The 16,577-nt window shown below is 40.1% G+C and overlaps 1 protein-coding gene across 2 annotated transcripts in view; it reads right to left on the bottom strand.

Annotated features, from left to right (window-relative positions):
* Positions 1–16,577, bottom strand: part of CSMD1 (CUB and Sushi multiple domains 1) — a 1,871,666-nt gene that overhangs the window by 933,058 nt on the left and 922,031 nt on the right. For both annotated transcript variants that reach the window (XM_072763911.1, XM_072763912.1), the window contains exon 5: positions 1,901–2,108. In XM_072763911.1, coding sequence (XP_072620012.1) covers positions 1,901–2,108 — 208 coding nt within the window. The remainder of the gene's footprint in view (positions 1–1,900; positions 2,109–16,577) is intronic.

The following is a 16,577-nucleotide window of genomic DNA, read 5'->3' as shown; positions in this document are numbered from 1 at the left end:
TCCAAAAACGTCCTCCAGCTCCTGCTTACCATCTTTTAAGAAAAGAAATGAAATAACTGAGATTTGGCATCTCAATGGTCAGTCACAATGTGCTTGTAGGAGCCACGAGCCCTTTTGGAGGGTTATGTTTCGTTCTGATTTCACGTGCCCTATTTTTGTTTCAGACCTTGACATGAACATCTGCACCTCCACGTTTCCTCTCTTACATAAGCTAAGTCTGTTTGGCAAAAGCTGTCCTGACCGTGGTTCTAAAGTCACTGTCAAAGATGCCTCTCTCTGTCCCTCTCTTTCCCAGCCTGACATTTAGCAGCAAGACAGTTGGTCAGTGTCCACGATCTCTGGAATCTCTCATAAATAAGGCCCTTACCATTAATCACATAGTGTCTGAGAATGACTCACCATATATTTTATATTGTAATGAATTTCTGAAAACCAACAGTGCAATTTTAAGGCTAGCGGTGTGACATCCCTGACTCTCAGGGTGATTGAGGGAGAATATGCACTCAATAGATATTTAATGAGTCAACTTAAAAGTTGACTTAGGAGCTCCCCTATCTTAGATACACCAGTATGTTATTTGTCCAAGGTCACAAGGCAGTACTTGGCGGAGAGCCCAGGACGCACAGCTTTATGTTCGCAACTTGTTTCTAACACTGATGTTACAGAGAGTGAGACCGACATTATCAACAAATTCTTGGGTGCTTAAAATTGCGTAACGCAAAATAAACAGGTAAACTTGCTCAGTCTAAGAGTATTGTTTAAGATCAATCAAATATAAAGCAAAGATCAGAGAAGCCATGGCTCTTTTTCTCTTAATTGAGGTAACATCTAATATAATCACAGCAGGACAAAAGTAAGGAAAATAATTTAACCTGTTAGTATGAATCCTCTGCTTTGTGTCTTAAGCCTTAGAAAATAAAATAAATTTCCATTGCAATAATTGGCTTAAAAGAGGTGGTCTAATTTTACAGCATGTTTCAGGGTGGGTATTTTTATCCTTTAATCTTTACCCCAAAATGCAAACTTAAACCCATTGAAACATTCAGTCACTCATTTCATATTCTCCTCTACCCACATAAATGGCCAACATCTCCTCTGACTTATGCCCTAATTTCAATATACATGCATTCAGGTTGGTTTACCACTCAAGGTCTAAAATAGAGAATTAATAGGATTAAAAAAAAAAAACTAAGAAGTGAAATAATTAAAACAAAATCCAGTCCAACTCACAACAAATGACTTAATTTGAGATGTAAAATCCTCAACATCTACTTGAATTCTCCCTCTTGGATTGCACTTATAGACACAATTGCTGTTCTTGCAACCAATACATAGACCAAAATCCACTGCAATTTAGACCTGGTTTCCTTCTGCCTCCATGAGCACACACACCACAGAATTGATCCTCAGTCCACTAACTTTACATCTACGTTGGATTAGTATTTATGGTTTGCCTGTGACCTTCATAGGTGCAGGATCATCAGGAAGGAAAATAAATATGCTATCATGCATCTGCAGCACTGTAGATAAATGACTGGTAACATGACATTTGAAAATGGCCATAGTCTAAAAATATCTGCTTCCATGGAATCAGCTCCAGAACAAATCCAAAGGCTAACTTAGCTGGCTTAGTTACCGTCTTCTGTTGCTTCATAAGAGTCCGAAATGAGGGCATGTGAGGTGCCAGTGCCCAGGCGCAGACCACTTCCCCAGCTCCAGATACCAGCACAAAGACACCCTAGAGGGTTCGGAGCCAGTCACAACATACATGACCTTGTTAGTGGGCAAAACAGCCAAGCAAAGAAAGAACACTTCCGTGTGCCAACGACCATGCAAAGAAGGCCATTGTCCAAAGCCTGTTGGTGGATCTGGGGTCAACGCATGTCCCCCCAGAACTTACCATATGGATGGGGCTTCTGTCCCACTGATCTCTAAGAAGTCGTACCCTTCTTCTAGCTGGAAGTCGGTGAAGACCAAGGCGATGGTGTCGCCGGGCTCGGCCAGGATGGTCCAGGTACAGTCGGCGTTGTTCCCGTACTCGGAGGGGAAGTGTGGGCTGGAGATGGTGCTGCTGGTCCCCCTCAGGGTACCTCCACAGGCTCCCTCCGCTGGCGGGGGCAGAACAAAAGGCAATCAGGTTTCCAGACAGGCTCAAATCCAGGCATCCCTACCACGTACCCCCCCACCCCCAGGCCCAGGACCAGTCCCTTCCCAGCCCTGAATTGGTAACTCAAGGCGACAACAGGTTTCTACTGGTTTATTACTTAGTTCTATGGAAAGACTGACAGAAATCTCAACACTTAATGCTGCATTATTAACTGAATTCTCATGATAGAAGAGAGAGAAATCATGGCTTTCCTAACGCCTGGGATGTGCACTGTCATACACCTGACAGTCACAGACAGCCGCACACGGTTTCAAAGAGGTTCTCTGAATCCTTCAAGATGGAAATTCAGAAACTTCTTGAGATTTAACAGTGCGTAGCCATGCTTCATTAATTCATTGATACCAGGCTTTGAAAACACCACGCTCTGAAAAGTAGTCATCACTGTAATTTCTTTTCTTCCTGTAGAGTTTGGAATGTGTATTTGGTTTTGAATTTCAGATAAGTTCTTGACTAACATGATAACAAAGACACACCAATTCACGAGAGCCTTCTGAGTCAGAAATCGTTGCTTGAAAACTTATAGAGGAATAACTTATAAGGTGGCAAGGAAAAGGTGAGTAATGACAAAATGCATTTAAGATATAAATTATTTTATATAAATATAAATTTATATAAATATAAATGCATTTAAGATATAAAATGAAGAGAAATAGATCTTGTAAGTTTTGTAACATAGGGTAAATAAGTGTTTGTAAAATACTTATTTTAAGACATGTCAGTGGGTTTCCTTCCTTTTCCCCTCCCTCCTTCCTTTTTTTCCTATTAGATAATTTCTGCCCTAAGAGCATATTTAACATTGACAGGTGTTGGTGCCGTAATAGGAGTGATGTATGAAGCCAGCCTGTCACAAAGTTGGGGAAATTCGCCTTTAGCACCTTGTGTGGTTGGACAAGATTGGGGCGGACAGATATTCACACTTGGCCATTAATAAAACAACTGTGTATGCAACATATTGTTCACTTACATATACTGGCACCTCTATAGTCATATCATATACACATTTAATGATCATTAACACCCATGGTATAATTCTACTTAATACATTGGTTTTATTTCTCACATTATATCATATGCTGTGAAAGTCACCTCGATAGAATGCAAAGCACAAGAGTTACAGTACTGTTATATAAAAGTTAAAATATCCTAAATGAGAGGACTTAAAATTTATCAAATCCAGTGTTGTGACTGACTAATTAATTCAACTCTTAGAGTCGAGACTCCCTAGATGCTTTGCAATTCAGCTCAGTGGCAAACAGCTCCCCTTCCAAAGTGATAAAGAGGGGAGAAAAGCTCATATCAAATCACATAGGATTTTTGAAATGGTATCCTAAACAGTAAAGCATGGCTTATGATCTAAAAGACTTTCAAACAGGTGTATTTACATATATATATATAATATTATATATATAAATATATATTTCATATAAATATAGAAATAAATATATTTGTTAAAAATAAATATATTATGTATACACACATATATAAATAAATATATTTGTTAAAGATAAATACACACACACACACACACACACACATAATAGGAATATAGAACAAGAGCAAATAGAACAAGAAGTGCACTGATTTCTTTTGGGAAATTTCCTCGGCAGCATTTACCAAGTAGAGGTGATACTGCACCTGTCTGACAAGAGCACCCACGGGCAGGCCCCAAAAAGCAACAATGGGCATTGGCAGCAGCTCTACAGCAGGCTCTGGAGCCCCCCTCTGTGCCTTTATCCCTCTAGTTGTTTGACTATTGGAAAATCTGATGACCTGCAGAAAGTGCCTGCGAAGCTGGAGTGACATGGCTGCAGAGAGTGGATGTCCACTGACGGCCTGGGGAGGGGGGTATTTTAATAGCTGATATTTAATATTTTAATATTAAGATAATATTAATATTATTTAATATTAAACATTTTAATATTTAATATTTCAACAGCTGATAGAACGGAGTTGGTGCCTATGAGCCAATAGAAGCCCTGGTCACCCGACCTTCCCTCTCCGTGATGCCTCCTGCTCCCATCGAACAGGAGAGTGGTTGAACTCACTAACCTCCACTGTCACTTCCACATCTCATTTTGATGCAATGAGCCTGAAAGCTTAGACGTAAAGTATGTGGATTTTTCTAGGACTTCAGGTGAGGACCAGACTCCAATGGGCTAATGAGTATCATGTCTGCTACTTCCAGGGAGAACTGGGGGCCCTATTACAAGAGTGTATAAGTGGTACTATTTTATGGAAACTCTGTTGGAGACTGGAGTAGATGATACAGGAAGACAAACAAGAATATAAAATGGAAATAAGGAGAAAAAATAAAAGAAATTGGCAGAGAGCAATAAATATACTTGTGTCTCCTAAACCTACAATCACCATTGTGTTTTCTTGGATAGATATTTTAATGCCCATAGAACATTTTGAAATGTATTACAGTTAAAATTACGTTGGGCTAAGTACATGCAGGATATATTATGATTTCTTAATGCAAGATTTCATATAAAATGTTATGAAATGCTGTTTAGATAATCTGATTGAAATCTTGGGGAATTAAGCACATAAAGCAAAAAATATTTCATGGTACTCACTGGATAAAAAACTTAATCACAGAAAACTGTCTTTATAGAGTGGTAAAAACATATTTGTGCGTGGCGTAAATATTGAAAAACAATTATAAGGATGCTTCAAACATTTCTCCAACAGAATATTTTAACTATGTTTTTAAAGATTTTATTTATTTATTCATGAGAGACACAGAGAGAGGCAGAGACACAGGCAGAGGGAGAAGCAGGCTCCTCACAGGGAGTCCGATGTGGGACTCGATCCGAGGACCCCAGGATCCTGCCCTGGGCTGAAGGCGGCGCTAAACCGCTGGGCCACCAGGGCTGCCCTATTTTAAATCTTTATTTTCTGTCCTGTTTCTGTAAAAAAAATGTTTTCTGAACTGTAACATTTTACCCATTTATACATGTAAAAGCATTTGAGGAAGGGTAACATAATGACCATATTAGATTGCCAGATGTTTTTAAAAATAATGTTTTAAATTAGATTTTAAAAATCTATTAGTAGAATAGTTACATATAAAACAACTGAATAGATATCTTTCAAAGCACATTTGGCCTTGGAAAATTTGTTTAATTCATTAATTTTAGAAATCATGTCAGTTGCGAACTACCACTTTGGCTGCAAAAGATTTGTTAAATTGTCTTCCTATAAAATATCACTTAATGATAAAGACTTTGCTATGTAGAAATGGGAGCCTTTCTCCTCATAGAGCAGGGTGTTATGAGGACCCAAATTCTTAGAAGGATTCAGTATTTGATAAAATGAATATCATCAGTGATGGGAGAAGAATATATTAACAAAGTCATTGGGATAAGGAAAATTTGAAAAAAAAATCACTTAGAATCAACCTAATAGAAAAAAATATATTAATCAATTAAAATGTTTGAAAGTACAAAATAATGGACAAATTAGCAGAATAAGAATGCTGTATTATGTCAAACACTATATTATTTCAACTAAACCAAAAGTATATTACTGAAATAAAATAAATTTTACAATAAACCAACGACCTACACAAACAAATGTTTTTCAAAATAAACCTATAAAAATAAAATTCAAAATAAAAAGCAAGATGATAAATGAAATTGCAACATAGCAAAAGGAGGTCATCTATACTTATTTGATTCACATTTCTCAGAATAATATACCAAGAAATTGGTGGAAAAGACATAGTAAGTGACAATTTAAACAAGAATGAATTTCGGAATGAAATCTTAAACACAGGCAAAGGTTTAATGTCTCTTGTTTTCAGTCACTGAAATTAAAACCATGGTGAAATACTTAGTTTTAAATTACATTTTTTAGCAAAGTAAAATAGGGGTGCCTGGGGTGGCTCAGTGGTTAAGGGTCTGCCTTGGGCACAGGTCATGATCCCAGCGTCCTGGGATGAGCCCCACGTGGCTCCTGCTCAGCGGGGAGCCTGCTTCTCCCTCTCCCTCGGCCCACCCCTCCCTCTCCTGCTTGTGTTTCTCTCTCGCTCACACACTCTCTCAAATAAATAAATAGTCTTTTTTTTTTTTTTAAAGGAAAATAGCTAAGGGTAAAATTGACACCATTCTTTGCTCCTGATATCAAGGTGTATTGATATGAAATTTTGGGCAATCTGATAATATACACAAGGGATACTACACAGGATGTTCCTATCTTTGGCAAGTCACTCAATTTTGGGTCTTATATTTATTGAGTTCACTTTAGGTGCTTGATATTCTGAACTAAGTCCTTTATCTGGACCATTTATTGAATCTTTTCAATATGTATGAGAAAATTAATGTCGCTGTTCTTTATTTCACAGTTCTCAAAAGTGAGATTCTGGTTCTTCATGATAAAACACACAGCTGGAAGGTGTTAAAGTCATGAAATATCAACAAGATCAACCAAGTAGCATTAAAACTAATTGGTATAAACATTATCGCAAAACATTGAGAAGTATCCATTCTGCTTTGCATAAAAGCAATACAAATTGACGGTAGTAGGCGTGTACACATCAACCCTGTAAAATCAGTCTCCGGGGCACCCGGGTGGCTCAGCGGGTTAAGACCTGGCTCTTGGCTTTGGCTCAGGTTATGGTGTCAGAGCCGTGAGAGCCGCGGGGGTCAGGCTCCGTGTTCAGTGGGGCGTCTGCTTGAGGGTCCCTCCTCCTCCCTCTGTCCCACCCCCACTCATGCACTCACGGTCTAAAATAAATAATCTGTTCAAAAAAATAAAACAAAATGAAATCACTTTCCTGCCTTATTCCTACTACCTCTCTCTGCTTCCTGAGTCACTTCCCAATTGGGTCGCACCTACGTCTGGACCTCAGCGTCTCTGCAGTCATGGGACCTGGGCCAGGAAGGTAGAGGTGTGGTGGCTGATTTTATGCTCTTGACTGGGCCACAGGGTGCCCAGATACTCCGTTGGACTTTCCTCCAGGTTGGAGTGCTTTCAGGAGAGATTATCCCTTGTTGTCATCGTGGTGAGGTCCTCCCATCCTGCTAAGACAATGAGGCACCTCAGCTTGTCCCACAGCTTTGGGACACACACCCGACTGTAGCTGAACAGCCGCTTGGGGATTTCCTTTTGCTGTCATTTGTAACCAGGGAAGTAATGCAGCAGGAGGAGCTGCAGGGACACTTCCGAGTTTCAAAGACCTCCTCTCAACTGAACCCCTCCGAGGACCTACAGAGGCAAGGTGGCAGATGTCCCTGTCCCAAGGTTTCGCTACTCGCCAATTTCCAAGGGAAGAATGTGAAAATCCGAGCTACTCACCATTACAAAATCTTCACTCATAATGCAGTTCCAGGCATTTCCTTAGGAAGTAGGCGTGAATAAAGACGCTGCTTTTCTAGGAGATGCTGCATCTCATTATTAAATCATCATTAAGAGGTTATGCTGTGTCATGGCTTCGCAACCTCACTACTGTTAACATTTTGGGCCACATAACTCTTTGTTCTGAGGGGATGTGCAGTGCATTGTAGCAAAATTTGGTACCATCCAAAAAAAGAAAAAAAAAAGGTACCATCCTTCCCTCTGCCCCTGAGTGCTGGAAATATTCCCAATTGTGTTGACGAAAAATGTCCGCAGCAGACATTGCCAAATGTTTGGGGGACAAAATTGTCCCTTGTTGAGAACCATTTACTTGAATGAATTTATTTATTTGTTTAGATTATTTTTTGTATATTTTTTATTGGAGTTCGATTTGCCAACATATAGTAAAACACCCAGTGCTCATTCTGTCAGGTGCCCCCCTCAGTGCCCGTCACCCAGTCACCCCATCCTCCCACCCACCTGCCCTTCCACTAGCCCTTACTTGGATGAATTTAATTAGTGTTTTTTCAGGTCTTTTCAGTGATACTATATAAAGCCTTTTAAACAGGAGAAATTAAAGCCACTAAAATGCTGTGCAATATTGCTTCTTTGAGTCAAAATTAATAACCATATAGATATGTGGCTTACTTAAGTCTATCAAAATACAGGGGAACCACACATGGCATGCTCCCTTAAATAATCTGTTTATATAAAATAATTTAAAAGAATTAGAATATGAGTAATATTATTTGAAAATAGTCTCATTTTTAATATACATCACAGATTTTCTCACAAAGAATAAGCCTAAACAAATAAACTTAATTAGGAAACAGCTATTAAATTTTCTAAACTGGGCAGCCCCGGTGGCGCAGCAGTTTGGTGCTGCCTGCAGCCTGGGGCATGATCCTGGAGACCCTGGATGGAGTCCCGCGTCAGGATTTCTGCATGGAGCCTGCTTCTCCCTCTGCCTGTGTCTCTGCCTCTCATTCTCTCTGTGTCTCTATAAATAAACAAAATCTTTAAAAAAGATAAAAATAAAAAAATAAATTTTCTAAACTAAGATATTTTACCTCTAGGAAATCCAAAACACTCAGTAAGAGTACAATAGACTTATTGTCCTTGTTTTAACATATCTTTAACATATCTTTAACATATCTTTACTATTTTGATGGAAAGCATGTGTGTGACAGATGTAACTTAAGTTTTTTCATATGATAAATCGTATTTTCAAATATGTTAAATCTGTTATTTCTGACACGTTTTCACAAGGCAGGCTTCACCCATCATCTAAAAACTAGTAACAATGTAAAAAAATAGTAATGAAACACTAATAGTTTAATCATCCATTAATAAAATGCTAAACAGAAGTGCTTTATTTGAAAATTACATGTAAAAAAAATTAAAAAATGAAAATTCCATGTAGGCATCTCAAACCCAGACTTCTGTCCACAAACCCGTGGAATCATCTCTCTTACGACCATCTACACGTACCTACCTGCACACACACAGATACGTGCACACACACGTGCACTCACACCAACAGCACTTGGAACTAACTCCTCTCCTTCCTTCATCCTTTCTCTATGATCTGTTCCACTCCAAACAGCCAAATGGATTCTTTTAAAATTTAACCTAAATCTTAAAATTTGTTGTTCGAAACCCACGACACTTCTCTGACCACTCAGAATAAACTCCTCGCGCTCTGTGACCTGCCCCGCTGCCTCCTGCCCCCCAGGCCCCCCGCCTGTCCTACCTGCACTGAGCCCCCACCCCGACCTCTCCCTCACTCCATTCTAACCCTGCGGCCTCCTGGGCCCAGAGCCAAGTGCACCCCTGCCCGAGCCTCTGCCCCCCTCACCGTGCCTGACTCAGGTCCCCCCTCCTGGGCCCACCTTCTCCGACCACCACTTGTACATCAGCGTCTCCTCACCCTGCTCTGGTTAACTTGTTAGCACTTGGCTAAGGGGGCAGCACTGGCCCATTAGCCTTGCGGGCTGCCTTGGGATGAGGCTCCCTGTTCTAGAAGCAGCCTGAAACTCGGTGAGCGCCCTGCATTCCCGCTCAGAGCCCAGACCCCAGTATTGCCTGCAGTTGCAGGGTCGCGAGGCGCCGGCTTCCCAGGATCTTCTGTGCAATGGGACTCTAGCACCAAGTATTTGTGGGGCTCCATGTGGCACCCAGCTACACCACGTTGCTAAAACTAGAGGTAGAAAGTACACGGAGCTATAGAAATTTGTGGCTTCTTCAAGTATATGGGGTAAGCAACCTTTTCTAAGAACTGAATCAAGCCTCCAAGTAGAGATCTTTCCGACAAAACTTAATTGCCAAGAAAGTTTTACCGCTGTAGCAGTCCATGAAGGGCTCCGTTGGTGTGTTTATTTTGCTTTGTTTGTTTTTAGCAAGCAGCTAAGCCGCAAGATCAGGAATGTTCTTTTGATACTCAGCAGAGCAGTGGGGAAATTTCAAGAACAGATAAAGTCAAGGCAGGAAGAAAAACAAATAAATCAAAGCAAGCTTCCTGGCACCTGGAAAAATTATTTCAAGTTCCAAAAGTTAAGCATCTGATGTGAACTTAGAAATCGCCCACACGAAGGAAAATGTATTAACACAGAAAAGTAACCAGTAAAATAAACTAAATATTTAAGTGATGTCATCATATTAATATAATGTAAGTCCCAAGGATATTAATGTGAATAAAACACATCAAAATTTTACTCTAATTTTGCTGTACTGGAGGGGTTTATTTGGAAGCTGAAAGCTGGGGGATCTGGTTTCCTGAATGCTATTTATATTCCCATTGTCTCCTGCCTCTGTTTTTTTTTTTTTTTTTTTTTTTTTTTTACTTTTTTCCTTTCTTTTTTATTCATTATTCAGAAAGAAAATAAAGTCAGGTTCCAAAGTGCCAAGGAAATACCTGACTGTAAAAATGAACATACAACAAATAGATTTTTTTTTCAATGAAATAATGAGTATCGGTGCTGAGTCACTTCATTATTTTGAAAATTGTGTTCCCAGGGCTTCCATGCAAAGGTTGCAAGTGGCAAAACAGAGTCCAGCAAATGGGCTTTAGCTCCCACGCCAAATTTCTACCAGAGCAATTATTTCTTTAAATCAATTTCCTATATTGAGGGTTCACAAAGTCTTGCATTTGAAAAGAAGCTTCCGCAGCTCAAAGGAGTTTGAATGTCATCAACTTAATCCAAGAAGAAGATAAGGTTTTTAATAAAAGATATGTTTGAATCTACTGATTTCTGGAAGTGAGGAAAATAATTCCGACTGTAAGCAGAAATCAGAGTGCACTCTTTCCCCTAAGGAATTTCCAAACTTCCACAAAGTTGCATTCTAAACTCTAAAATTATTATATGCCTTGCCTGGGTATAAATGTTGCTAGGAATATATCTTAAGGGCATAATTCAAAATACAGAAGAAAACATTATTTAGAGACATACTTTGCCATATTTATCATAAAGAAAAATGGAAACCAACTAAAAGTTTAACAACAGATAAATCATTAAAGTATGATGCATCCAAACCGCGGGACCTCAAATCCGTTCACCAAGCATTTGTAAGGCTGCTCCAGCAAATGCCTGAGCTACACTATAAGTTCATAAGATGCAGGGTGTGCATCTAAATTCTTCTCAATTTTAATTGTTTCTGAGATTTTATTTATTTATTCATGAGGGACAGAGACAAAGGCAGAGGGAGAAGCAGGCTCCCTGCTGGGAGTCTGATGCGGGATCAGCCAATGATAGCTCATTGAATTATTTTCGAACACTTTACCATAAGTTTTAAAAGTCACGCTGCTTTGGGTAACATTGTCCTTCCTAAGTCCCCACGTTGCTTCCCCAGGAGGACAGGATGGCTCCGGAGGGAGAGAGAGGCACCACGAGGTGCAGGTCAAGAAGCCACTGCCTCCCGCAGCCTTCCCCTAGAAGGGGCTCTCAGGCCTGGAACAGAGGACGGCCCCAAACCTACTTGTACTGTTTCTTCACACGCCACCATTCCCGTTACAGCTGAGACCCTCGGGAGATTATCCTTTTAAGTCCTTGATCTCTGTGCACGGTCACTGCAAGCAGCGTAGTCTCCTGGTCACCCCACACACCCTCAAAGGTCTATGCATCTCGTGCCTGACCGCCCTCCCCTCCCAAGCTCTTGACCCCCTCCACCAGGTCCTCTGAAACTCAAGGTTAGCCATCAGCAAACGTTCCCACATGTCAACCCTTCCAAGGCAAACCCTCCTTCCCTAACGGAAACCCGAATGTCTTCTGAGGATGGTGAAGGCCTCCCACGTGTCAGCGTTTGCTTCCACGGCCCAAGTGCTGCGGGCCCTGGGGCTGGATGATGTGTCCACCTTGCACGTTGCATTGCTATTTCCAGATACTTTGTTTTTTCTTCCCTAAAGTGCCCTGGCTTTGAGTCTCTGGTCCCCAGAATCTTTTTCCTCTAGTCATCTACAAAATCCCCAGGGAAAGCCCATTATTCCTTGGAGATTTCTATCCCTGGAACACTGCCAGTTTCTCCAACTCCATATTCGGCCTAATTCTTGCTGATTTCCATATCAATGCTAGATCGTCCTTTGAAACCTGGTTTCTGAGTTCACTCGCCCCCTCTCCAACCTCAGTTCACTCCAACCCCAGCCCCAACCCTTTGGAGCCTTTGTCCCCATCCTCACCCTTCGTCTTTCCACCAAGATACTAGATCATTGTGCAGAGCTGCACCTGAAGTGTCCTGGGATCAGATCCCCAGTGTCCATACATCCAGGCCACTTTCCCAAACACCTTGACCCCAACAATTGTTTGACCCCACAGGTGATCCCTGGTCTTGCCACTTTCCACTCTCATTCCTCATGTCTTCAGGTGGCACCTTGGGCCTCATGGCCATTTTTAGAATACTCCCTTGCACTTCCCATAAGTCCAAGGTCAATATCTTAGATTCAAACTTGGACCAAACCCACATTTATTCACATGCAGTTAAATATGGCTGGAGGAAAAGCAAAACCAGAAATAAGCACATGCAACGTTAAATCGATGGCCAAATCCACACTGGCCTTTAAAGAGGGCATTCTTCATTTCCATCAGTTTTTAGTCTTACTTTTGGGGGATGGCCATTTCAAACTCCCATCATCCTTAACCTGCTAACATTTGCCACCATATTCTTAACCTTATGTAGTGATTTTGATTTGTTTACTGAAAAAAAATTTCAAAAGAAATTTAATAATCTATGAATACCCTATTTGATCACCTCTCTGCACTTCTGCCCATAAAATTTCCATCCTGTATACACCAGCAAGATTCCTACCTAGGGTCAACACCTGTTTGTGTTCTTGCTTTCATCTCGGACCAAGTTCCTAAGCCAATTCTTCACCATCCTTGCCTTTCTCAAAATGATTATCTTCTTTTTTTTTAATTGAGAATTGTCCTGGGCAAAGAAACATATTATAATTTACCTAATTGTTTTAAAGCTCCTACCCCACAAACCCACATCTACCTCCAGATTGCATGTCCATCTCTACCCTATTTTGAAACAAACAAAACTTTCCCAATAATACATTTCAGAAAAAAAAAGTTCTATAATTGCAATCTTTCTTTTTCCTGTCCTCTCTTGAACCCACTTGAGTCATGATTTTGTCCTTTGTGGCCCAAGGCAGCTGCTCTTCTCAAGTAAGCAGCACCAATAAATCCCACAGTCAGTTCTCACATCACACAAGCCCTCAGCAACACTGGACAGTTATCCATTTTGTCTTTCTTGAGACTTTTTTTTCCCTAGGCTTTCAAAGCCGTTTTTTTTTTTTTTTTAATTTTGAAATAATTTCAAACTCACAGAAGTTTGCAAAAATACCACAAAGTGATCCCCTGTGCCTTCTCAATTTTCTACTGGTGAACACATCTTGCATACATGCTACAATAAAAATGGTGCTGGTACAACGTGAACATCTGATTTATTCACTGGGAGGTTTGTGAACTACTCTTCTCATGCTTGCTCTGATCTTGTTGGTCATTTATACTCAGCCCCACCTTGTTTCATGTCACCCTCCACTCCTTAGTGGAATACCCGAGGTTCCATCAGTAGACCTTGTTTCTCCCTAACTATATTCATTCCCTTATTGGTCCCATCTAGGTTCAGTGGCATGGATTTAAATGCCATCTGTGTGCTGACAGTTCTCAGCTTGGTAGTTCAATTCCAGATCTCTCTCTTGAATTCAGTTTTATGTGTCCAATTGCCTACATGATACATGTATATGTGTGTCTAAACAGCATTCCAGACTTGCACCCATGTCATACTCCTGATCCTTCCTTTTCCAAATATGAAATTTCAGAGTATGGCAACTACACTCTGTAGCTTAGTAAAAAAGTCATGGCATCATCTGTGACTCTTCTGTTTCTTCCTCATTCCGTGAACATGGAGTCAAAGAACCCTACTTCAAACTGCATTCTCAATCCAACTGTATCTTGCAGCACCCTGCTGCTATCACTTCTCAAAATAATATCATCTCTCACTTTGAGTATTACAATGGCTTCCCGACAGATTCTCTGATTTTGTCCTTCCCACCATATATCCTCTTCTCAACAGAGTAGCCACGCTATCCTCTTAAATTCTAAATGTGATCGATGTTGCTTCTCAATGCCTTTCCATATTACTCACAATAGAAGCTAGTGTCCATGTTATGGACCACAGGACCCTCCAGGACCTTCTCTACCCACCTTTTCTCTGACCTCCTTTCCTACCACGCACACCACTGTCTAGTCTGCTCTGGCCATACTGGCTGTGGTGCTATCCTTTGTTTTTTCGCTGTATGTACTAGTCTCAGGACCACAGCCCTGGCCTTCTCCTTGATCTAGAGTACTCTCTTGATATTCCCCTAGGGTTTGCCTCCTCACCTCCATGGGGGGTCCAAGTGATGTTGGCTTTGTCAAAGACAGAGGTTTCCCAGGATACAGGACCTTAGGTGTTAAACCCAGGGCAGCCCTAGGCAAACCAAGCAGCAGGTCCCTACAGACCTTGGTTCAATGTCATGTAGGGAGAACATCTCTGAACACTTACTACAACCAGATATATGACATATTTGTTTTTACTCATCTCTTTATGTATCTATGTTATCTACCCCCAACAAAAAATATTTCCATGGAAGCTGGGAATTGTTTTGTTCTTGTTTTGTTCATTTTGTAGCCACGTCTTCAGGAACTAAATAGGAAACTGCAGCTTGTGGGCCACAGTTGGCCCCATTTTTATAAATAAAACTTACTGGAACATAGCCATGCCTATTTGTTTAGGTAATCTCTATGGAAACTTTTACTTCCAATGACTGGCTTACAGTAGCTGATATGGAGATGATATGGCTTGGAAAACATAAAGAAAAAAGAAAAAAAAGGAAAACCAAGTATTTACTATCTGGCCTTTGATTTGATTGATAAGCACATCTGAAAACTTATAGGTCCTTGATAACTAAATATTTCTTTAAACAAAGAATGAATGAACACGAATAGTAGGCAGACATGTTCTATTGGAAATCAAAAGACAATTAAGGCAACTTTGGGGTATCATTTTGGTGCCACTAAATTCTCAGCAAATTAAAAGTAAATACTAACATTGAAACTGAAAGTAATTGTGGAGAAACTCCTTGTGGCAAGGAAATTTGTTCAGCCAGTGTGAGATGCATAAACAACATCCCTAGAACTCTATCCTTAGGAAAGAATTAAACAGAAGAAACAAAAGCAATGCTATATGTACAGAGACACTAATTATAGCATTATATGCAGCAGTAAACATTGGAAACACTCATTATGTTCAATTATGGGGAGAGAAAAAACTATTAATTTGTATAATTTGAGTATATTGAGAATAAAATGCTATCAATTAAAACTGAAAAGTTTATGATATGATACTAATCTTGCAAAGGACAGAAAATGTAATCTGCTCTACAACTTCAGCCTCTGAGAGTTTCTCAGAGCTTGAGTTGGTCTCCTTGGGTCCCTAATCTCCCTCCCTCCTAGCTCTTCAATGATAATGTTTACAATAATAATAGCAATTATTAGTATTGAGCATTTTGAGCATCTAACGTAATCCTTACCAGTGCCGTGAGATTAAAAGTATTAGTCTAATTTAACAGATTCAGAACCAGAGGCTTTACAAGAAAAGAGCTTGTCCAAGAGGTTCCAGCGGGTACGTGACAAAGCAGGATCCTGAGTGATCAAATCCTTCCCATTAAGCATGCCCATTACTACCCATCGCAATGAATGGTGTGTACTTGGGGATGTATTTATATTAGCACTAGTCCCATTCTGCCCTGCAACCAAACGTGTTACCTGGAATAGAATCACAGGAAAATAGTGTAAATTAATCCATAAAATTGAAAATAACTGGCATACAGGCACTTGTGATTAGGCTTTAAACTTGTTACAAGATTGTTTTTAAAGAGATAAAGTAAAGAAAGAAAAAAAAGCCACTTAGCCGAAAGCCGGTAGCATAGTGAAATGTGAGACGTGTAAACCAAATTTACTATAATCTAATGTTGACATATATTTTCAATACTTTTTCCCCCCAATTTTGGTAAGATTTACATTAGAGTTGTTTATTGCACAGTGTGCAAGAAAAGTGCTTAAAACCAAATTGTCTAAAGCCATTCGAACTTAATTTAGAACCAGGTTTCTTATACGAAGATTGCCCCACTCAATCTTACTTTGTAATGCGTGGTCCTGACATGACAGATCATTTAAGATTCATTTTGTGTTATTTCTGTAACATAACTGATAAAAACACAGCTGTGTTTTAAATATCACAGAATTTATAGGCTCCCATAAAAAGCATGACTTCTCTCCCTTCCCTCCCCTCTAGCTGTATCTTCCCCAGCCTCCCTCTCTCCCCATCATCCCCAGCAGTAGAATGCCTGCAATTAAAAAGCCCTGAGTGACATTTCATAAGGCACTGGCAAGTGATATATTGTCATTTCCAGTCACGTTATGTAAGGCTTATCAATTAAAGAAATTTGCAGCCTTAGACAGCTCCCCATGAGCCACAGGCGTGCATTACTGAGCCTGTTTTATTACAGGTGTTACCAACACCGCTCCTGGTT

The sequence above is a fragment of the Vulpes vulpes genome, chromosome 7, assembly GCF_048418805.1.
Source record: "Vulpes vulpes isolate BD-2025 chromosome 7, VulVul3, whole genome shotgun sequence".
Classification (NCBI taxonomy): Eukaryota; Metazoa; Chordata; class Mammalia; order Carnivora; family Canidae; genus Vulpes; species Vulpes vulpes.
The sequence above is the reverse complement of the archived record's forward strand: the minus strand, read 5'-3'. Positions and strand labels throughout refer to the sequence as shown.